Source organism: Oncorhynchus kisutch, linkage group LG26 (assembly GCF_002021735.2).
Source record: "Oncorhynchus kisutch isolate 150728-3 linkage group LG26, Okis_V2, whole genome shotgun sequence".
Classification (NCBI taxonomy): domain Eukaryota; kingdom Metazoa; phylum Chordata; class Actinopteri; order Salmoniformes; family Salmonidae; genus Oncorhynchus; species Oncorhynchus kisutch.
Window position 1 is genome coordinate 50871379 of NC_034199.2, and position 22902 is coordinate 50894280.

A 22902-nucleotide genomic window follows, 5' to 3' on the forward strand; every position below is an offset into this window, starting at 1 on the left:
TGTACACAGGATGATAAGTGATTTAACTTGTACTTCACTCGTTAATTATACCCTGCTTGCTTTCAAACCGTACAGCAGAGGTAGAGGTCTATTGATACTTCCTTCTATAGTCAGCTTTAAGACTCAGTCCCAAGTGGCACCCTAGTCCCTATGAGCCCTGGTCAAACGTAATGCACTATATAGGGAATAGGGTGTGTTTGGACACAGACCTAGAACCACAACAGCCTCTTGTTCAGGATTGATCTTCTGTTGGACAGCAGTCAAGGAAACTATTTTCTCCTAACATTAAACGGTCACAAAAGACTGAAACCATCGAAGAAAAAACCCCACAGAGCCATAAACACAGAGCTGTGATGTTTTAGAGAGTGATATTTTAGAGAGTGATATCTTCGAGAGTGAGTCAACAGGTATAGAGCAGGAGGTGAAACACTGTCTGTACTTTTGTCATGTATACTAAATGCCATCTATCATCTCTGTATTCAAAGGATCAGCGCTAGGTCGGAGGCAGCTAGGTCGGGGGCAGCTAGGTCGGAGGCAGCTAGCCAAGCTAGGTCGGAGGCAGCTAGCCAAGCTAGGTCGGAGGCAGCTAGGTCGGGGGGCAGCTAGGCCGGGGGCAGCTAGGTCAGGGGGCAGCTAGGCCGGGGGCAGCTAGGTCGGGGGGCAGCTAGGCCGGGGGCAGCTAGGTCGGGGGGCAGCTAGGCCGGGGGCAGCTAGGTCGGGGGGCAGCTAGATCGGGGGGCAGCTAGGTCGGAGGCAGCTAGGTCGGGGGGCAGCTAGGCCGGGGGCAGCTAGGCCGCATATTCCATTTGAGTTAACATTAATAAACCCGTTCAGAGATCAGGTTCATACCTGTTTGTCTATGGCCGGATAAGATCAATTTCCTAAGAGGGATTCAACTTAATTTATTCCTTTTGAGTTTACAATCATTTATATTTTCTATGAGTAACAATGTGGGGAGCTCCACACAGCTGATGATTCTATCATAAAGAAAGCTACAGAGTATCGACTCTGAGTCTAGCCTTGATTTATCCAGGCTTCTTATCGTGATGAGCAAGACGATGAAGTAAACCTCTGAGTCTGCATGATGTTATTTCTGTGTGGTGAAGTCAGTCTGCCCTCTAATGCCCTGCAGCGTGTCTGACTGACTGAGGTTACAGCTGGAGACGAGGTTCACAGCCAGAGGAGCTGAGTATGTTCCCACCTCCCAGATGATTCCTTCTTCTTTTCATCTCTCTTCCTCTCTCCTCCTCCATCCTCTCCTCTCTCCTCTCTTCTCTCTCCACCTCCTCCTCTTCCTCTCTCCTCCTCCATCCTCTCCTCTCTCCTCTACCTCCTCCTTCTCTCTCCTCTTTCCAATCTCCTCCTCTCTCATTCTCTCTCCTCCAGCCACAAGAGGTAACTCATCTCCCATAAATAGCCCTGAGCATTTACTGCTTTCTGTAGTTGGTTCGGTTACAGTTTTTGAAAATTGAGAATCACGTTTTTTCACATTCGGTTTCGATGTATTCATTCACAATAAATGTGTTATTGGGGTTCGATGCTGCAACAACACAGACTAAAACAATTGATGGTAGTGACTGCCCATCACTGTCACTTCATAAGGCTCCAATCATCATTTATTCACAACACTTTACTTCACATGATGATGATTATTTAATTAATAAAACCCCCATGATGCTCGTGACTGACCATTTCTGCATATCACTTATTAATAAACCCTAGTTTATTCACTACTTTAACAAAGTACTGTATTGTGTGTTGTCTTCCCCTATGGGAGATGTCCATTAAAACGTTAATCATTTAAACATTTCCTGTCCAAAGCTGTTGTGTATATTACATTGTTTAATTTCATGCCTTTTAATTTTATTCAAAGTTATCATCTATCTCATCTCTGCTCAGGAAGTAGCAGCCAGCCATCTACCGCTGTGCTCCCCAAAGACTCCTGCTTCAGGCTGGCTACTGGCTAGCTGGCTGGCTGCATAGCTGGCTAGCTGACAGGCTAGCTGGCTAGCTGGCTACTGGCTAGCTGGCTGGCTGACTGGCTAGCTGGCTACTGGCTAGCTGGCTGGCTGACAGGCTAGCTGGCGACTGGCTAGCTGGATGGCTGGCTGCATAGCTGGCTAGCAGACAGGCTAGCTGGCTACTGGCTAGCTGGCTGGCTGGCTAGATGGCTGGCTGCATAGCTGGCTAGCTGACAGGCTAGCTGGCTAGCTGGATGGCTAGATGGCTGGCTGCATAGCTGGCTAGCTGACAGGCTAGCTGGCTAGCTGCCTGCCGTCCTACCAAATCCACAGTAGTTCTTCACAGTAGATAAGGAATACTTTTAACACTGCCAAATAGCAACTATCAATCAATTAGATGCATTGTCATGTAGAGATACCTAATCAACCGCTCTCTATCCCTTTCATGTCTCTCTCCCTCTCTGTGTCTGCCGGGCTCCCGGCAAGAACCAATGAGGAAAGGCAGCTGTAGACACAATGGTTTCAGGTCCTTGTAGTTAATTACCACTTTTATGTCACTTAAAGCTACCATATGTACGTTTTTGGGCGACCTGACCAATGTGATTTATAGATCTTTGCATGCAGTTGAAAGCTATTTATATACTTCCTGTTCTGAAGTTAAGTTTTTGTGGCTTTCACTTTTAAATAGCTGAATATACAATTTTTTGGTTAGGGAAAATATATTTTGCTGCGGTTTAGATGGTACAATGATTCTCTTCTCCACAAAATGACTGCTAACTGAAATTAGGCGAACTATTACAATTTTAGCAAACAGGAAATGACGGAGCAATTTCTGCATAGTGAATCTTTAACTATAAGGAGTTGGACAACAGAGAAAAAATATCTCTAGAGAAACGGCACAAACTGTGAATTGAGCAGTAAAACCCAGAACTAAACGGAATTAAAAAATTAACTGGTAACTTTCCCCAAATCCCCCAGGTTTTTCCAGAAATCCCAATTGGACTATTCTCTTGATTTTATTATTATTTTATTGCTTCTTTCTTCTAAATTCCAGGGGAAACTTCCAACCCGGGATTTTGCAGCCCTAGCTATGCCTCGTAGCTACTAACTGGACCATCTCACCTTGATGTATTGAAATGGCTGGAACATTCCTCCCAGCCAGATGTATATGGTGGAGTTGATGTTGGTGGATATTCCATCGAAAGTGTTGGCCACCACCAGGAAGTGGTATGGGCCCACGGAAAAGAACTCCCAGTCGTAGGCCCCAGAAGTCTCGAGGGTCTGATTCACCTCAAACACCTTGGTCCCTGGGTTCCACCGGTAAATCACACTGTCGATGTTGTGATTGTTGTCACCTATAAAATACACGGACGGGATTGTATACCACAGCACAAACTGTACCTTTCAACCTTTCACCAAGACAAAAAATATGGCCAATAGTGTCATGGGCGGTTAGCATTTTATATCAAACCCCCAAGACATGCTAACCTCTCAACCTCTCACCATTACAATAACAGGGGAGGTTAGCATTTTATATCATACCCCAAAGACATGCTAACCTCTCACCATTACAATAACAAGGGGAGGTTAGCATTTTATATCATAGCCCCAAGACATGCTAACCTCTCACCATTACAATAACAGGGGAGGTTAGCATTTTATATACTACCCCCAAGACATGCTAACCTCTCACCACTACAATAACACGGGAGGTTAGCATTTTATATACTACCCCCAAGACATGCTAACCTCTCACCACTACAATAACAAGGGAGGTTAGCATTTTATATCAAACCCCCAAGACATGCTACGCTCTCACCATTACAATAACAGGGGAGGTTAGCATTTTATATCAAACCCCCAAGACATGCCAACCTCTCACCATTACAATAACAGGGGAGGTTAGCATTTTATATCATACCACCAAGACATGCTAACCTCTCACCATTACAATAACAGGGGGGGTTAGCATTTAATATCATACCCCCAAGACATGCTACGCTCTCACCATTACAATAACAGGGGAGGTTAGCATTTAATATCAAACCCCCAAGACATGCTACGCTCTCACCATTACAATAACAGGGGAGTCCACATTTTAACATCATAGTCATGGTATCAGTCTACATTTTAACATCATAGTCACGGTATCAGTCTACATTTTAACATCATAGTCACGGTATCAGTCTACATGTTAACATCATTGTCACGGTATCAGTCTATGGTATCAGTCTACATTTTAACATCATGGTATCAGTCTACATTTTAACATCACCGTCATGGTATCAGTCTACATTTTAACATCATCGTCATGGTATCAGTCTACATGTTAACATCATCGTCATGGTATCAGTCTACATTTTAACATCATAGTATCAGTCTACATTTTAACATCATAGTCATGGTATCAGTCTACATTTTAACATCATAGTCATGGTATTAGTCTATGGTATCAGTCTACATTTTAACATCATAGTCATGGTATCAGTCTACATTTTAACATCATAGTCATGGTATCAGTCTATGGTATCAGTCTACATTTTAACATCATAGTCATGGTATCAGTCTACATTTTAACATCATAGTCACGGTATCAGTCTACATTTTAACATCATAGTCATGGTATTAGTCTATGGTATATGCTTTGAGCCAATAGGCAGGGTATATGCTTTGAGCCAATAGGCAGGGTATATGCTTTGAGCCAATAGGCAGGGTATATGCTTTGAGCCAATAGGCAGGGTATATGCTTTGAGCCAATAGGCAGGGTATATGCTTTGAGCCAATAGGCAGGGTTTATGCTTTGAGCCAATAGGCAGGGTATATGCTTTGAGCCAATAGGCAGGGTTTATGCTTTGAGCCAATAGGCAGGGTATATGCTTTGAGCCAATAGGCAGGGTATATGCTTTGAGCCAATAGGCAGGGTATATGCTTTGAGCCAATAGGCAGGGTATATGCTTTGAGCCAATAGGCAGGGTTTATGCTTTGAGCCAATAGGCAGGGTTTATGCTTTGAGCCAATAGGCAGGGTATATGCTTTGATTGAAACCAACTACAAGATAGTCGACTAGTTAACACCATGTGCTCTAATTCGATCAGCAACAGTCATTCAAGAAGATTTAACTGGATATTCCATTGAAACAGATTGAGATCAATTGATTGGCATGTAGATGCAGTTTGGATATTTCACCGGTAAAACGTGAAGAATTATCATTCACAACTGACAGTGATTATCTTTTTAAAATGTATTAGGTATGGCTAACTTGGTGTTTGAGGCCATTAAAAATCAACGTTGCGATTGGAGGATGCATGTTTTGCATATTCTGTAATAATATTCATTAGATTTACATCTGTTGTTACAAACTTTGATTGGGAAATGATGACGTAAGTTGAGATAAATAGGATATACTACACCACATACTGTAACGGTACAATGTTAAAGTAAAATGTAAACTATCTATCTAACTTCATACACGGGCTGTAGGCTTCCAACCTATAGCTTTGTTGTTACACTTTTTGTGTGTATTTGGATCAGATTATCTTGGATTTTGTCAATCCTGTGGCTCTTTGTATCCCGTATCTGTGTGCACACCCTTCCCTCCACCTCTAGACCCCTCCACCTCTCCTTCCCTCCACCTCTAGACCCCTCCACCTCTCCTTCCCTCCACCTCTAGACCCCTCCACCCCTCCTTCCCTCCACCTCTAGACCCCTCCTTCCCTCCACCTCTAGACCCCTCCACCTCTCCTTCCCTCCACCTCTAGACCCCTCCACCTCTCCTTCCCTCCACCTCTAGACCCCTCCACCCCTCCTTCCCTCCACCTCTAGACCCCTCCACCTCTCCTTCCCTCCACCTCTAGACCCCTCCACCTCTCCTTCCCTCCACCTCTAGACCCCTCCACCCCTCCTTCCCTCCACCTCTAGACCCCTCCTTCCCTCCACCTCTAGACCCCTCCTTCCCTCCACCTCTAGACCCCTCCACCTCTCCTTCCCTCCACCTCTAGACCCCTCCACCCCTCCTTCCCTCCACCTCTAGACCCCTCCACCTCTCCTTCCCTCCACCTCTAGACCCCTCCACCCCTCCTTCCCTCCACCTCTAGACCCTCCACCCCTCCTTCCTCCACCTCTAGACCCCTCCACCCCTCCTTCCCTCCACCTCTAGACCCCTCCACCCCTCCTTCCCTCCACCTCTCCTTCCCTCCACCTCTAGACCCCTCCTTCCCTCTACCTCTAGACCCTCCACCCCTCCTTCCCTCCACCTCTAGACCCCTCCACCCCTCCTTCCCTCCACCTCTAGACCCCTCCACCCCTCCTTCCCTCCACCTCTAGACCCCTCCACCCCTCCTTCCCTCCACCTCTAGACCCCTCCACCCCTCCTTCCCTCCACCTCTAGACCCCTCCACCCCTCCTTCCCTCCACCTCTAGACCCCTCCACCCCTCCTTCCCTCCACCTCTAGACCCCCTCCACCCCTCCACCTCTAGACCCCCTCCACCCCTCCTTCCCTCCACCTCTAGACCCCTCCACCCCTCCTTCCCTCCACCTCTAGACCCCTCCACCCCTCCTTCCCTCCACCTCTAGACCCCTCCTCCTCTCCTTCCCTCCACCTCTAGACCCCTCCTTCCCTCCACCTCTAGACCCCTCCACCCCTCCACCTCTAGACCCCTCCACCCCTCCTTCCCTCCACCTCTAGACCCCTCCACCCCTCCTTCCCTCCACCTCTAGACCCCTCCACCCCTCCTTCCCTCCACCTCTAGACCCCTCCTCCTCTCCTTCCCTCCACCTTCCCTCCACCTCTAGACCCCTCCACCCCTCCTTCCCTCCACCTCTAGACCCCTCCTCCTCTCCTTCCCTCCACCTCTAGACCCCTCCTTCCCTCCACCTCTAGACCCCTCCACCCCTCCTTCCCTCCACCTCTAGACCCCTCCACCCCTCCTTCCCTCCTTCCCTCCACCTCTAGACCCCTCCACCCCTCCTTCCCTCCACCTCTAGACCCCTCCTCCTCTCCTTCCCTCCACCTCTAGACCCCTCCACATCTAGACCCCTCCTTCCCTCCACCTCTAGACCCCTCCACCTCTAGACCCCTCCACCTCTAGACCCCTCCACCCCTCCACCTCTCCTTCCCTCCACATCTAGACCCCTCCACCCCTCCTTCCCTCTACCTCTAGACCCCTCCACCCCTCCACCCCTCCCCCTCTAGACCCCTCCACCTCTCCTTCCCTCCAACTCTAGACCCCTCCACCCCTCCTTCCCTCCACCTCTAGACCCCTCCACCTCTCCTTCCCTCCACCTCTAGACCCCTCCACCCCTCCTTCCCTCCTTCCCTCCACCTCTAGACCCCTCCACCTCTCCTTCCCTCCACCTCTAGACCCCTCCACCCTCCTTCCCTCCCCCTCTAGACCCCTCTCCCTCTCCTTCCCTCCACCTCTAGACCCCTCCACCTCTCCTTCCCTCCACCTCTAGACCCCTCCTTCCCTCCACCTCTAGACCCCTCCACCCCCTCCACCTCTAGACCCCTCCACCTATCCTTCCCTCCCCCTCTAGACCCTTCCACCTCTCCTTCCCTCGCCCTCTAGACCCCTCCATCTCTCCTTCCCTCCACCCCTCCTTCCCTCCTTCCCTCCACCTCTCCTTCCCTCCACCTCTAGAACCCTCCTTCCCTCTCTAGACCCCTCTTTCCCTCCCCATCTAGACCTCTCCACCCCTACTTCCCTCCCCCTCTAGAACTCTCCACCCCTCCACCTCTCCTTCCCTCCCCTTCCCTCCACCCCTCCACCTCTCCTTCCCTCCACCTCTCCCTTCCCTCCACCTCTCCTTCCCTCCATTTCTCCACCCCTCCCTCCCTCCCTCCCTCCCTCCCTCCCTCCCTTCCTTCCTTCCCTCCCTCCCTCCCTCCCTCCCTCCCTCCCTCCCTCCCTCCCTCCCTCCCTCCCTCCCACCCTCCCTCGGCCCCTTCCCTCCATCTCTCCCTCCCTCCACCTCTAGACCTCTCCACCCTCTTTCCCTCCCCATCTAGACCTCTCCACCCCTTCTTTCCATCCCCATCTTGACCTCTTCACCCCTCCACCTCTCCTTCCCTCCCCTTCCCTCCACCCCTCCACCTCTCCTTCCCTCCAAATCTCCACCTCTCCTTCCCTCCACCTCTCCCTTCCCTCCATCTCTCCACCTCTCCATCCCTCCATCTCTCCCTCCCTCCCTCCCTCCACCTCTCCTTCCCTCCCCCTCTCCTCCCCTTCCCTCCATCTCTCTCCCTCCCCTCCACCTCTCCCTTCCCTCCCTTCTCTTTCCCTCCATCTCTCCACCTCTCCCTCCCTACACCTCTCCCTTCCCTCCCTTCTCCTTCCCTCCATCTCTCCACCTCTCCCTCCCTCCACCCCTCCTTCCCTCCACCTCTAGACCCCTCCACCCCTCCTTCCCTCCACCTCTAGACCCCTCCTCCTCTCCTTCCCTCCACCTCTAGACCCCTCCACATCTAGACCCCTCCTTCCCTCCACCTCTAGACCCCTCCACCTCTAGACCCCTCCACCTCTCCTTCCCTCCACCCCTCCTTCCCTCCTTCCCTCCTTCCCTCCACCTCTAGACCCCCTCCACCCCTCCTTCCCTCCACCTCTAGACCCCTCCTTCCCTCCACCTCTAGACCCCTCCTTCCCTCCACCTCTAGACCCCTCCTTCCCTCCACCTCTAGACCCCTCCACCTCTCCTTCCCTCCACCTCTAGACCCCTCCACCCCTCCTTCCCTCCACCTCTAGACCCCTCCACCTCTCCTTCCCTCCACCTCTAGACCCTCCACCCTCCTTCCCTCCACCTCTAGACCCCTCCACCCCTCCTTCCCTCCACCTCTAGACCCCTCCACCCCTCCTTCCCGCCACCTCTAGACCCACCTCCACCCCCTCCTTCCCTCCACCTCTCCTTCCCTCCACCTCTAGACCCCTCCTTCCCTCTACCTCTAGACCCCTCCACCCCTCCTTCCCTCCACCTCTAGACCCCTCCACCCCTCCTTCCCTCCACCTCTAGACCCCTCCACCCCTCCTTCCCTCCACCTCTAGACCCCTCCACCCCTCCTCTCCACCTCTAGACCCCTCCACCCTCCTTCCTCCACCTCTAGACCCCTCCACCCCCTCCTTCCCTCCACCTCTAGACCCCTCCACCCCTCCTGCCCTCCACCTCTAGACCCCTCCACCCCTCCTTCCCTCCACCTCTAGACCCTCCACCCCTCCACCTCTAGACCCCTCCACAACCTCCTTCCCTCCACCTCTAGACCCCTCCACCCCTCCTTCCCTCCACCTCTAGACCCCTCCACCCCTCCTTCCCTCCACCTCTAGACCCCTCCTCCTCTCCTTCCCTCCACCTCTAGACCCCTCCTTCCCTCCACCTCTAGACTCCTCCACCCCTCCACCTCTAGACCCCTCCACCCCTCCTTCCCTCCACCTCTAGACCCCTCCACCCCTCCTTCCCTCCACCTCTAGACCCCTCCACCCCTCCTTCCCTCCACCTCTAGACCCCTCCTCCTCTCCTTCCCTCCACCTTCCCTCCACCTCTAGACCCCTCCACCCCTCCTTCCCTCCACCTCTAGACCCCTCCTCCTCTCCTTCCCTCCACCTCTAGACCCCTCCTTCCCTCCACCTCTAGACCCCTCCACCCCTCCTTCCCTCCACCTCTAGACCCCTCCACCCCTCCTTCCCTCCTTCCCTCCACCTCTAGACCCCTCCACCTCTCCTTCCCTCCACCTCTAGACCCCTCCACCCCTCCTTCCCTCCACCTCTAGACCCCTCCTCCTCTCCTTCCCTCCACCTCTAGACCCCTCCACATCTAGACCCCTCCTTCCCTCCACCTCTAGACCCCTCCACCTCTAGACCCCTCCACCTCTAGACCCCTCCACCCCTCCACCTCTCCTTCCCTCCACATCTAGACCCCTCCACCCCTCCTTCCCTCTACCTCTAGACCCCTCCACCCCTCCCCCTCTAGACCCCTCCACCTCTCCTTCCCTCCACCTCTAGACCCCTCCACCCCTCCTTCCCTCCACCTCTAGACCCCTCCACCTCTCCTTTCCCTCCACCTCTAGACCCCTCCACCCCTCCTTCCCTCCTTCCCTCCACCTCTAGACCCCTCCACCTCTCCTTCCCTCCACCTCTAGACCCCTCCACCCTCCTTCCCTCCCCCTCTAGACCCCTCTCCCCTCTCCTTCCCTCCACCTCTAGACCCCTCCACCTCTCCTTCCCTCCACCTCTAGACCCCTCCTTCCCTCCACCTCTAGACCCCTCCACCCCTCCACCTCTAGACCCCTCCACCTATCCTTCCCTCCCCCTCTAGACCCTTCCACCTCTCCTTCCCTCGCCCTCTAGACCCCTCCATCTCTCCTTCCCTCCACCCCTCCTTCCCTCCTTCCCTCCACCTCTCCTTCCCTCCACCTCTAGAACCCTCCTTCCCTCTCTAGACCCCTCTTTCCCTCCCCATCTAGACCTCTCCACCCCTACTTCCCTCCCCCTCTAGAACTCTCCACCCCTCCACCTCTCCTTCCCTCCCCTTCCCTCCACCCCTCCACCTCTCCTTCCCTCCACCTCTCCCTTCCCTCCACCTCTCCTTCCCTCCATTTCTCCACCCCTCCCTCCCTCCCTCCCTCCCTCCCTTCCTTCCTTCCTTCCCTCCCTCCCTCCCTCCCACCCTCCCTCGGCCCCTTCCCTCCATCTCTCTCTCCCTCCCTCCACCTCTAGACCTCTCCACCCCTCTTTCCCTCCCCATCTAGACCTCTCCACCCCTTCTTTCCATCCCCATCTTGACCTCTTCACCCCTCCACCTCTCCTTCCCTCCCCTTCCCTCCACCCCTCCACCTCTCCTTCCCTCCAAATCTCCACCTCTCCTTCCCTCCACCTCTCCCTTCCCTCCATCTCTCCACCTCTCCATCCCTCCATCTCTCCCTCCCTCCCTCCCTCCACCTCTCCTTCCCTCCCCCTCTCCTCCCCTTCCCTCCATCTCTCCCTCCCCTCCACCTCTCCCTTCCCTCCCTTCTCCTTCCCTCCATCTCTCCACCTCTCCCTCCCTACACCTCTCCCTTCCCTCCCTTCTCCTTCCCTCCATCTCTCCACCTCTCCCTCCCTCCCCCCTTCCTTCCCTCCACCTCTAGACCCCTCCACCCCTCCTTCCCTCCACCTCTAGACCCCTCCTCCTCTCCTTCCCTCCACCTCTAGACCCCTCCACATCTAGACCCCTCCTTCCCTCCACCTCTAGACCCCTCCACCTCTAGACCCCTCCACCTCTCCTTCCCTCCACCCCTCCTTCCCTCCTTCCCTCCTTCCCTCCACCTCTAGACCCCTCCACCTCTCCTTCCCTCCACCTCTAGACCCCTCCTTCCCTCCACCTCTAGACCCCTCCACCTCTAGACCCCTCCACCTATCCTTCCCTCCCCCTCTAGACCCCTCCATCTCTCCTTCCCTCCAACCCTCCTTCCCTCCTTCCCTCCACCTCTCCTTCCCTCCACCTCTAGAACCCTCCTTCCCTCTCTAGACCCCTCTTTCCCTCCCCATCTAGACCTCTCCACCCCTACTTCCCTCCCCCTCTAGAACTCTCCACCCCTCCACCTCTCCTTCCCTCCCCTTCCCTCCACCCCTCCACCTCTCCTTCCCTCCAACTCTCCCTTCCCTCCACCTCTCCTTCCCTCCCTCCCTCCCTCCCTCCCTCCCTCCCTCCCTCCCTCCCTCGGCCCCTTCCCTCCATCTCTCCCTCCCTCCACCTCTAGACCTCTCCACCCCTCTTTCCCTCCCCATCTAGACCTCTCCACCCCTCCTTCCCTCCCCCTCTAGACCTCTCCACCCCTCCACCTCTCCTTCCCTCCCCTTCCCTCCACCCCTCCATCTCTCCTTCCCTCCACCTCTCCCTTCCCTCCATCTCTCCACCTCTCCATCCCTCCATCTCTCCCTCCCTCCCTCCCTCCACCTCTCCTTCCCTCCCCCTCTCCTCCCCCTCCCCTCCACCTCTCCCTTCCCTCCCTTCTCCTTCCCTCCATCTCTCCACCTCTCCCTCCCTCCACCTCTCCCTTCCCTCCCTTCTCCTTCCCTCCATCTCTCCACCTCTCCCTCCCTCCACCTCTCCTTCCCTCCCTTCTCCTTCCCTCCATCTCTCCCTCCCTCCCTCCCTCCCTCCCTCCCTCCCTCCACCTCTCCCTTCCCTCCACCTCTCCCTGCCCTCCACCTCTCCCTTCCCTCTCCCTTCCCTCCACCTTCCCTCCCCTTCACCTCTCCCTTCCCTTCCCTCCCCTTCACCTCTCCCCCCTTCTCCTTCCCTCCACCTTCTCCTTCCCTCCACCTCTCCCCCTTCTCCTTCTCTCCCCCCTTCTCCTTCCCTCCACCTCTCTCCCTTCTTCCATCCACCTCTCTCCCTTCTCCTTCCCTCCACCTATCCCCCCTTCTCCTTCCCTCCACCTCTCCCCCTTCTCCTTCCCTCCACCTCTCCCTTCCCATCCTGTGAAGTTATAGTGTTCCCTGTCTTTCATTGATCAAAGCTCAAAAGACCCATAAAGGAGCGCTTTTCATGGATCTAACAAGACATCTAACAGTTAAATCAGAGCAACCCCACATCAGCACAGCCTGTACACCTGCAGCAGCCGGCACTCTGCCAGCACTCTGCCAGCACGTAGAAGCCCGCAGCCCCTTGTTAGAGCAGTGATGCCAGCAGAGAGACTGTGGACTGAGAGAAGTCAGGGAGGTATTCTTGGTTGGGCAAATCTTACTGGTCTTTAAACATTGTATTGTAATTGGCTGAGCACAATCTTAGCCTGGGATTATTGGTGGAATTTAAATCCTTTTCTCCCATAATCCTTCCAAAGTTTACAACACAGTCGTAATTGGCAGACAGACTGCATTGTAGCCTGTTGTCTCTTAGCTGGCCATCACATACAAGATTTAGTTCTGAGTTCTGAGATGGCCTGTTCTGTGATTTGCCATTGGGGTACCTTACCTCGTCTGTGATTGGCCACAGCCAGGAAATGTTGTTCCTGTATGCTGAAGGCCTCCCAGTCCAGAGCACTGTGTGTCTCTATGGTCTGATAAGGTAGAAACATTAACTTCCTGCTGCTCCACTTGTAGATCACTGACTCCTCCCACTCCCCGCCGGGCTGGCCCTTGGAGTTAGCCACTGCTAGGAACATCTGTGACAGGAGGACAATCAAATCATATCAAATTTTATTTGTCACTTGCGCCGAATACAACAGGTGTTGTAGACCTCACAGTGAAATGCTGAATACAACAGGTGTAGTAGACCTTACAGTGAAATGCTGAATACAACAGGTGTAGTAGACCTTACAGTGAAATGCTGAATACAACAGGTGTAGTAGACCTCACAGTGAAATGCTGAATACAACAGGTGTAGTAGACCTTACAGTGAAATGCTGAATACAACAGGTGTAGTCGACCTCACAGTGAAATGCTGAATACAACAGGTGTAGTAGACCTCACAGTGAAATGCTGAATACAACAGGTGTAGTAGACCTTACAGTGAAATGCTGAATACAACAGGTGTAGTAGACCTTACAGTGAAATGCTGAATACAACAGGTGTAGTAGACCTCACAGTGAAATGCTGAATACAACAGGTGTAGTAGACCTTACAGTGAAATGCCGAATACAACAGGTGTAGTAGACCTTACAGTGAAATGCTGAATACAACAGGTGTAATAGACCTCACAGTGAAATGCTGAATACAACAGGTGTAGTAGACCTTACAGTGAAATGCTGAATACAACAGGTGTAGTAGACCTCACAGTGAAATGCTGAATACAACAGGTGTAGTAGACCTCACAGTGAAATGCTGAATACAACAGGTGTAGTAGACCTTACAGTGAAATGCCGAATACAACAGGTGTAGTAGACCTTACAGTGAAATGCTGAATACAACAGGTGTAATAGACCTCACAGTGAAATGCTGAATACAACAGGTGTAGTAGACCTCACAGTGAAATGCTGAATACAACAGGTGTAGTAGATCTTACAGTGAAATGCTGAATACAACAGGTGTAGTAGACCTTACAGTGAAATGCTGAATACAACAGGTGTAGTAGACCTCACAGTGAAATGCTGAATACAACAGGTGTAGTAGACCTCACAGTGAAATGCTGAATACAACAGGTACCGGTACAGAGTCAATGTGGAGGCTATATACAGGGTATTACGGTACAGAGTCAATGTGGAGGCTATATACAGGGTATTACGGTACAGAGTCAATGTGGAGGTTATATACAGGGGGTACCGGTACAGAGTCAATGTGGAGGCTATATACAGGGGGTACCAGGACAGAGTCAATGTGGAGGTTATATACAGGGGGTACCGGTACAGATTCAATGTGGAGGCTATATACAGGGGGTACTGGTACAGAGTTAATGTGGAGGCTATATACAGGGGGTACCGGTACAGAGTCAATGTGGAGACTATATACAGGGGGTACCGGTACAGAGTCAATGTGGAGGCTATATACAGGGTGTTACGGTACAGAGTCAATGTGGAGGCTATATACAGGGGGTACCGGTACAGAGTCAATGTGGAGGCTATATACAGGGTGTTACGGTACAGAGTTAATGTGGAGGCTATATACAGGGGGTACCGGTACAGAGTCAATGTGGAGGCTATATACAGGGGTACCAGGACAGAGTCAATGTGTCAGTGTGGAGGTAATTCTTCGAGGTAATTGAGGTAATATGTTGTCGTGGAAATTTCCTTAATTACCAACTGATGAGAGAGCAAATCACACACCAGTCAGAGTTATGCTTCATCTTCACCTTTAATAATAATTAAGCTTTTGCAATAGCATTTTGACTTTCAACAGTTCAGTATCTCTAATGAAAAGTTGAGCGTGCCTTACACAATGGCAACTGGGATCCTTTATAGCAAAGATCCACCCCCTCCTAGACGACATGACAAAACACAGGTCTTAGGAACTTACACAAAGAAAAAACCTTACTTCAGAGAGAATATCCCCTAGTCAGACAGAGTGGGCTATACATTATCATTCAGTTTGGTCTCCTAAACAAAGCTCTTATCTCGTCCTTGGTACAAAATGGTACCAAGACATTACCCCCACCCTATGATATATATGAAATTGTCATTTAGATAGAACCAATTCTAAATACAACCAATCAGAGGACAAACTCACAGAGAGGAGAGTGACCCTATAGGTCAACAAAGAGGGAGCATAGAATGATTCCAGACACTGTCACCCTCCTTTCCCCCCATGAGAAAAGTAGGGAGTCACTGCCACACCAAAAAGATATGTTTACACATGATGACCCCTTGACCTCTCCCCTCTCCGCAGCCCATGCAACTTAGTCTTGACATAGAACAGATAACTGCCAATGGCCACCACTATAGTACAACAAAATACATTCTTATGAGAAATAACTCATAAGCATATCATGAAAATAACACATCTTATCTATTTTACCCAACTAATTCTGATCATTCCACAACAATGTACATGTAGTTAGAGTTATTAAAGTGACTATGCATATATAATAACAGAGACTGGGAGTACAGGAGGGGACTGAGCACGCACCCCTGAGGGACCACCGTGTTGAGGATCAGCGTGGCGGATGTGTTGTTCCTACCCTTACCACCTGGGGGCGGCCCATCAGGAAGTCCAGGATCCAGTTGCAGAGGGAGGTGTTTAGTCCCAGGGTCATTAGCTTAGTAATGAGGTCTGAGGGCACTATGGTGTTGAACGCTGAGCTGTAGTCAATGAATAGCATTCTCACATAGGTGTTCCTTTTGTCCAGGTGGGAAAGGGCAATGTGGAGTGCAATAGAGATTGCATCATCTGTGGATCTGTTGGGCGGTATGCAAATTGGAGTGGGTCTAGGGTGTTTGGGATAATGGTGTTGATGTGAGCCATGACCAGCCTTTCAAAGCACTTCATGGCTACAGACATGAGAGCTACGGGTCGGTAGTCATTTAGTCAGGTTACTTTAGTGTTCTTGGGCACAGGGACTATGGTGGTCTGCTTGAAACATGTTGGTATTACAGACTCAGACAAGGAGGGGTTGAAAATATCAGTGAAGACACTTGTCAGCTCGGAATGCACGTCCTGGTAATCCGTCTGGCCCTGCGGCCTTGTCAATGTTGACCTGTCTTACTCACACCGGTTGCGGAGAGTGTGATCACACAGTCGTCCGGAACAGCTGGTGCTCTCATGCATGTTTCAGTGTTACTTGCCTCGAAGTGAGCATAGAAGGCATTTAGCTCATGTCACTGGGCAGCTCTCGGCTGTGCTTCCCCTTGTAGTCTATAGTAGTTTGATATCCCTACCACATCCGATGAGCGTCAGAGCCATTGTAGTAGGATTTGATGATGTTCCTGTATTGACGTTTTACCTGTTTGATGGTTCGTCGGAGGGCTTAGCGTCCTTGAAAGCGGCAGCTCTAGCCTTTAGCTCAGTGTAGATGTTATCTACAATTCCTGGCTTCTGGTTGGGATATGTACGTACGGTCACTGTGGGGATAACGTCGTTGACGCACTTATTAATGAAGCCGGTGACTGATGTGGAGAACTCCTCAATGCCATCGGATGAGTCCCGGAAACATATTTGTGCTAGCGAACGTTCCTGTAGCTTAGCATCTGACCACTTCCGTATTAAGCGCATCACTTCCTGTTTGAGATTTTGCTTGTAAGCAGGAATCAGGAAGATAGATTTATGGTCCGACTTGCCAAATGGAGGGCGAGGGAGAGCTTTGTATGCATCTGTATGTGGAGTAAAGGTGATCTAGAGTTTTTTTCACCTCTAATCGAACAGGTGACATGCTGATAGAAATGAAGACAGACAGATTTCAGCTTTTTCTCGATCGGAGCTCGTCCAGTTTGTTCTCCTGTGATTGTAAATTCGCCAGTAGAACAGAGGGTGGTTTATTTTCTCTCTCCTGTGAAGCCTTAGCTTCGTCGGGGTTCCCGCACGTCAGCCTCTATATCGGCGTCTCTTTCTCTGTTGAGTGTCGGGGATTATGGTCCTGGGTGAGCAGCACGTCAGCCTCTATATCGGCGTCTCTTTATCTGTTGAGTGTCGGGGATTAGGGCCCTGGGTGAGCAGTACGTCAGCCTCTATATCGGCGTCTCTTTCTCTGTTGAGTGTCGGGGATTAGGGCCCTGGGTGAGCAGCATGTCAGCCCCTATATCGGCATCTCTTTATCTGTTGAGTGTCGGGGATTAGGGCCCTGGGTGAGCAGTACGTCAGCCTCTATATCGGCGTATCTTTCTCTGTTGAGTGTCGGGGATTATGGTCCTGGGTGAGCAGCACGTCAGCCTCTATATCGGTGTCTCTTTCTCTGTTGAGTGTCGGGGATTAGGGCCCTGGGTGAGCAGTACGTCAGCCTCTATATCGGCGTCTCTTTCTCTGTTGAGTGTCGGGGATTAGGGTCCTGGGTGAGCAGCACGTCAGCCTCTATAGTGTCGGGGATTAGGGCCTGGGTGAGCAGTACGTCAGCCTCTATATCGGCGTCTCTTTCTCTGTTGAGTGTCGGGGATTAGGGCCCTGGGTGAGCAGCATGTCAGCCCCTATATCGGCGTCTCTTTATCTGTTGAGTGTCGGGGATTAGGGCCCTGGGTGAGCAGTACGTCAGCCTCTATATCGGCGTCTCTTTCTCTGTTGAGTGTCGGGGATTAGGACCCTGGGTGAGCAGCATGTCAGCCTCTATATCGGCGTATCTTTCTCTGTTGAGTGTCGGGGATTATGGTCCTGGGTGAGCAGCACGTCAGCCTCTATATCGGCGTCTCCTTCTCTGTTGAGTGTCGGGGATTAGGGCCCTGGGTGAGTAGTACGTCAGTCTCTATATCGGCGTCTCTTTCTCTGTTGAGTGTCGGGGATTAGGGTCCTGGGTGAGCAGCACGACAGCCTCTATAGTGTCGGGGATTAGGGCCTGGGTGAGCAGTCCGTCAGCCTCTATATCGGCGTCTCTTTCTCTGTTGAGTGTCGGAGATTAGGGCCTGGTCCTGGGTGAGCAGCACGTCAGCCTCTATATCGGCGTCTCTTTCTCTGTTGAGTGTCGGAGATTAGGGCCTGGTCCTGGGTGAGCAGCACGTCAGCCTCTATAGTGTCGGGGATTAGGGCCTGGTCCTGGGTGAGCAGTACGTCAGCCTCTATAGTGTCGGGGATTAGGGCCTGGTCCTGGGTGAGCAGTACGTCAGCCTCTATAGTGTCGGGGATTAGGGCCTGGTCCTGGGTGAGCAGCACGTCAGCCTCTATAGTGTCGGGGATTAGGGCCTGGTCCTGGGTGAGCAGCACGTCAGCCTCTATAGTGTCGGGGATTAGGGCCTGGTCCTGGGTGAGCAGCACGTCAGCCTCTATAGTGTCGGGGATTAGGGCCTGGTCCTGGGTGAGCAGCACGTCAGCCTCTATAGTGTCGGGGATTAGGGCCTGGTCCTGGGTGAGCAGCACGTCAGCCTCTATAGTGTCGGGGATTAGGGCCTGGTCCTGGGTGAGCAGCACGTCAGCCTCTATAGTGTCGGGGATTAGGGCCTGGTCCTGGGTGAGCAGCACGTCAGCCTCTATAGTGTCGGGGATTAGGGCCTGGTCCTGGGTGAGCAGCACGTCAGCCTCTATAGTGTCGGGGATTAGGGCCTGGTCCTGGGTGAGCAGCACGTCAGCCTCTATAGTGTCGGGGATTAGGGCCTGGTCCTGGGTGAGCAGCACGTCAGCCTCTATAGTGTCGGGGATTAGGGCCTGGTCCTGGGTGAGCAGCACGTCAGCCTCTATAGTGTCGGGGATTAGGGCCTGGTCCTGGGTGAGCAGCACGTCAGCCTCTATAGTGTCGGGGATTAGGGCCTGGTCCTGGGTGAGCAGCACGTCAGCCTCTATAGTGTCGGGGATTAGGGCCTGGTCCTGGGTGAGCAGTACGTCAGCCTCTATAGTGTCGGAGATTAGGGCCTGGTCCTGGGTGAGCAGTACGTCAGCCTCTATAGTGTCGGGGATTAGGGCCTGGTCCTGGGTGAGCAGTACGTCAGCCTCTATAGTGTCGGAGATTAGGGCCTGGTCCTGGGTGAGCAGTACGTCAGCCTCTATAGTGTCGGGGATTAGGGCCTGGTCCTGGGTGAGCAGTACGTCAGCCTCTATAGTGTCTGGGATTAGGGCCTGGTCCTGGGTGAGCAGTACGTCAGCCTCTATAGTGTCGGGGATTAGGGCCTGGTCCTGGGTGAGCAGCACGTCAGCCTCTATAGTGTCGGGGATTAGGGCCTGGTCCTGGGTGAGCAGTACGTCAGCCTCTATAGTGTCCGGGATTAGGGCCTGGTCCTGGGTGAGCAGTACGTCATCCTCTATAGTGTCGGGGATTAGGGCCTGGTCCTGGGTGAGCAGCACGTCAGCCTCTATAGTGTCGGAGATTAGGGCCTGGTCCTGGGTGAGCAGCACGTCAGCCTCTATAGTGTCGGGGATTAGGGCCTGGTCCTGGGTGAGCAGCACGTCAGCCTCTATAGTGTCGGGGATTAGGGCCTGGTCCTGGGTGAGCAGTACGTCAGCCTCTATAGTGTCGGAGATTAGGGCCTGGTCCTGGGTGAGCAGTACGTCAGCCTCTATAGTGTCGGGGATTAGGGCCTGGTCCTGGGTGAGCAGTACGTCAGCCTCTATAGTGTCGGAGATTAGGGCCTGGTCCTGGGTGAGCAGTACGTCAGCCTCTATAGTGTCGGGGATTAGGGCCTGGTCCTGGGTGAGCAGTACGTCAGCCTCTATAGTGTCGGGGATTAGGGCCTGGTCCTGGGTGAGCAGTACGTCAGCCTCTATAGTGTCGGGGATTAGGGCCTGGTCCTGGGTGAGCAGTACGTCAGCCTCTATAGTGTCGGAGATTAGGGCCTGGTCCTGGGTGAGCAGTACGTCAGCCTCTATAGTGTCGGGGATTAGGGCCTGGTCCTGGGTGAGCAGTACGTCAGCCTCTATAGTGTCGGGGATTAGGGCCTGGTCCTGGGTGAGCAGTATGTCCTGTGCCACTGACTCATTGAAGTAGAAATCTTAATACAAATTGAGGTTAATGAACGCTGTTCTGATGTCCAGAGGCTCTTTTTGGGACACGATGTACAAAAAAAGGTTAAGATCAGCGGAAAAACCCCTCGACAAATAGCAGAATTGGTCAGGACCCGTAAATCGTCCGCTATACATTCCAGTGTACTTTATAGTGAGCATCTTCTGATGTAAAATGTCAGTTCATTCACAGTCAAGTTTACTACAATCTTTCTTCACTTCAAATATAACGTAACACATGATCAAGATGAACACGGTGAGTGAGAAAACACCTAATGTCCGTCCAAAATGGCACCCTATTCCCTACATAGTGCACTACTTTTGACCAGAGCCCTATGGGCCACGGTCAAAAGTAGTGCACTATATAGGGAATAAGGTGCCATTTCAGACACACCCCAGTGATAAGTACGGCAGGTATTGACAGAACAGAGAACCAAACGGCTTCTGACTCCTAGCTGTAATTAACTGTGAGATGACACTAAAGGGGAAGTGGGGAGGTGGTGGTCATAAATCATCATTATAAACATCAGACAAAATACATTTCTGTGATTATACATGTGTGATTTACGACAAGCAGCCTTCAGCTCCCTCTTCCTCGGTTCATGACCACATCAAAGACCTCTCTGTGCTGGGACTGGGAGCAGCTGTGGACATTACACAGGGTTTGTGTTGTGTTTGCTCTAGGGGTGCAGTCTCTGTTGTTGAGAGCAGAAAGACTCGACCGGTGTCATGTTCCACCATTACCCTCATAGACAGAGGTCTGAGGAGTCTTCATCCAGCTAAACTGGTTGAGATGATGTCATCCAACCAGCCATGGCCACTGGGAAAGTTTATCAAGTCAAACTAGTCACTAGTCGTATTGAGATGACTTTAAATCTTGGACTTTGTTCCAAATGGCACCCTACTCTGTTTTGTAGTGCACTACTTTTGATCATAGACCATACCTAGACAGGTACTCACCTTGTTGCCCACAGTGAAGTACTTCCATGCCCGTGCTTCATAGGTGATGATGTTCTGATACACTTGAAACTTCCCATCCACCCACTTGTAGATTCCAGAGCCCGGCTTGGTCTCGCGATTGGCTGTGGCAGCGAACAGTCCTTGGGAGGGGATGTGGAACACCTCGATGTCGAACGTCTCTGAGTTGGTGTAAAGGTCTTGGTAGTCTTCAACATAGTCCAGACGCTCTTTCTCTGTGCATTAGAGACTAGCGTTATTTAGTTGGTCGGTTGTCACTGATGCATCTAGGCTATAGAATAAGTGATTATTCCTGAACACAAGACAACATTTCGACCAGGAAGAGGTTACCCTGGTCCTGGAGTACCAGAGCCAAACTACCAACCTCTGGTTCCACCAATCACCTCACCAAACATAGTTGGCTAAATTCTTCACACCTGGTCTCCCATTAAAATCCAAACCATGACAATGCCTGTGGCACTGCAGAACCAGGGATGTTAACTCCTGGTCTGAAACCTATTACTTCAGTCAGACACAAAAATCTCACCTTGCAGCAGAGGCATCCACAGCCGTCCATCACACAGGAACAAGCCTTTCTTCAGTGTGTTAAACCACAGCTGGCCCTCCTCTGCCTTGGCACAGGGAGGCTTGGTCCCCGGGGTTATGAACACTTCTGCCTCTGTTACGGAGGAGAGAGAGCATTGAGTCGAATTTCATTTCAATTGAATTGATCCTGATGATCCTATTCAATTGTCGTACATGTCTGGTGACTAGATGTATGGGGAAACAATATTGATGTGTATTGACAGCTCCTAACCAACATTGATGTGTATTGACAACTCCTAACCAATATTGAGACGTATAGACAGCTCCTAGCCAATATTGAGATGTATAGACAGCTCCTAGCCAATATTGAGATGTATAGACAGCTCCTAGCCAATATTGAGATGTATAGACAGCTCCTAGCCAACATTGAGATGTATAGACAGCTCCTAGCCAATATTGATGTGTATAGACAGCTCCTAGCCAATATTGAGATGTATAGACAGCTCCTAGCCAACATTGAGATGTATAGACAGCTCCTAGCCAATATTGAGATGTATAGACAGCTCCTAACCAACATTGAGATGTATAGACAGCTCCTAGCCAATATTGAGATGTATAGACAGCTCCTAGCCAATATTGAGATGTATAGACAGCTCCTAGCCAATATTGAGATGTATAGACAGCTCCTAACCAATATTGAGATGTATAGACAGCTCCTAGCCAATATTGAGATGTATAGACAGCTCCTAGCCAATATTGAGATGTATAGACAGCTCCTAGCCAATATTGAGATGTATAGACAGCTCCTAACCAACATTGAGATGTATAGACAGCTCCTAGCCAATATTGAGATGTATAGACAGCTCCTAACCAATATTGAGATGTATAGACAGCTCCTAGCCAATATTGATGTGTATTGACAACTCCTAACCATTATTGAGATGTATAGACAGCTCCTAACCAACATTGAGATGTATAGACAGCTCCTAACCAATATTGAGATGTATAGACAGCTCCTAGCCAATATTGAGATGTATAGACAGCTCCTAGCCAATATTGAGATGTATAGACAGCTCCTAGCCAATGAGGTTATATATCTATTAATTCAAGTTTAACCAACCTGAGAGGTGTAAAAACATTGATTGATTTAATTGACTAAGTAACAGTAGTGGTAGACTGCTCCACACGGAGGCATTACATAGATAAACAATGATGGACTATAAAAACACCATCAAGCCTGGAGTCTTATCTCCACAGTGGTCCTGCTACGACTAAACCTTGCTGCTGACTGTTTTACGTTGACGTCTTGATTTGCTAGCAGCAGTTGAGCCGAGGAGCTTCCCAAATCAAAATCTACGCCCTTTCACAAAGACGATTCATTGTTCTGCCAAGGCAGTAAGAGGTGCCAAAAACCCACACTGAATTACTAATGATGAATGTTTGTCAGCAGTAAAACGATAAGTACGTATTC

General features: G+C 51.5%; 1 protein-coding gene across 1 annotated transcript in view; it reads right to left on the minus strand.

Annotated features, from left to right (window-relative positions):
* The window catches only part of tspearb (thrombospondin-type laminin G domain and EAR repeats b), a 99364-nt gene that overhangs the window by 50032 nt on the left and 26430 nt on the right, over positions 1-22902 (minus strand). Inside the window, exons 6-9 of the mRNA XM_031805427.1 lie at positions 21433-21564; positions 20889-21121; positions 12904-13093; positions 3084-3316 (exon numbers count right to left, since the gene is read on the minus strand). Coding sequence (XP_031661287.1) covers positions 3084-3316; positions 12904-13093; positions 20889-21121; positions 21433-21564 — 788 coding nt within the window. The remainder of the gene's footprint in view (positions 1-3083; positions 3317-12903; positions 13094-20888; positions 21122-21432; positions 21565-22902) is intronic.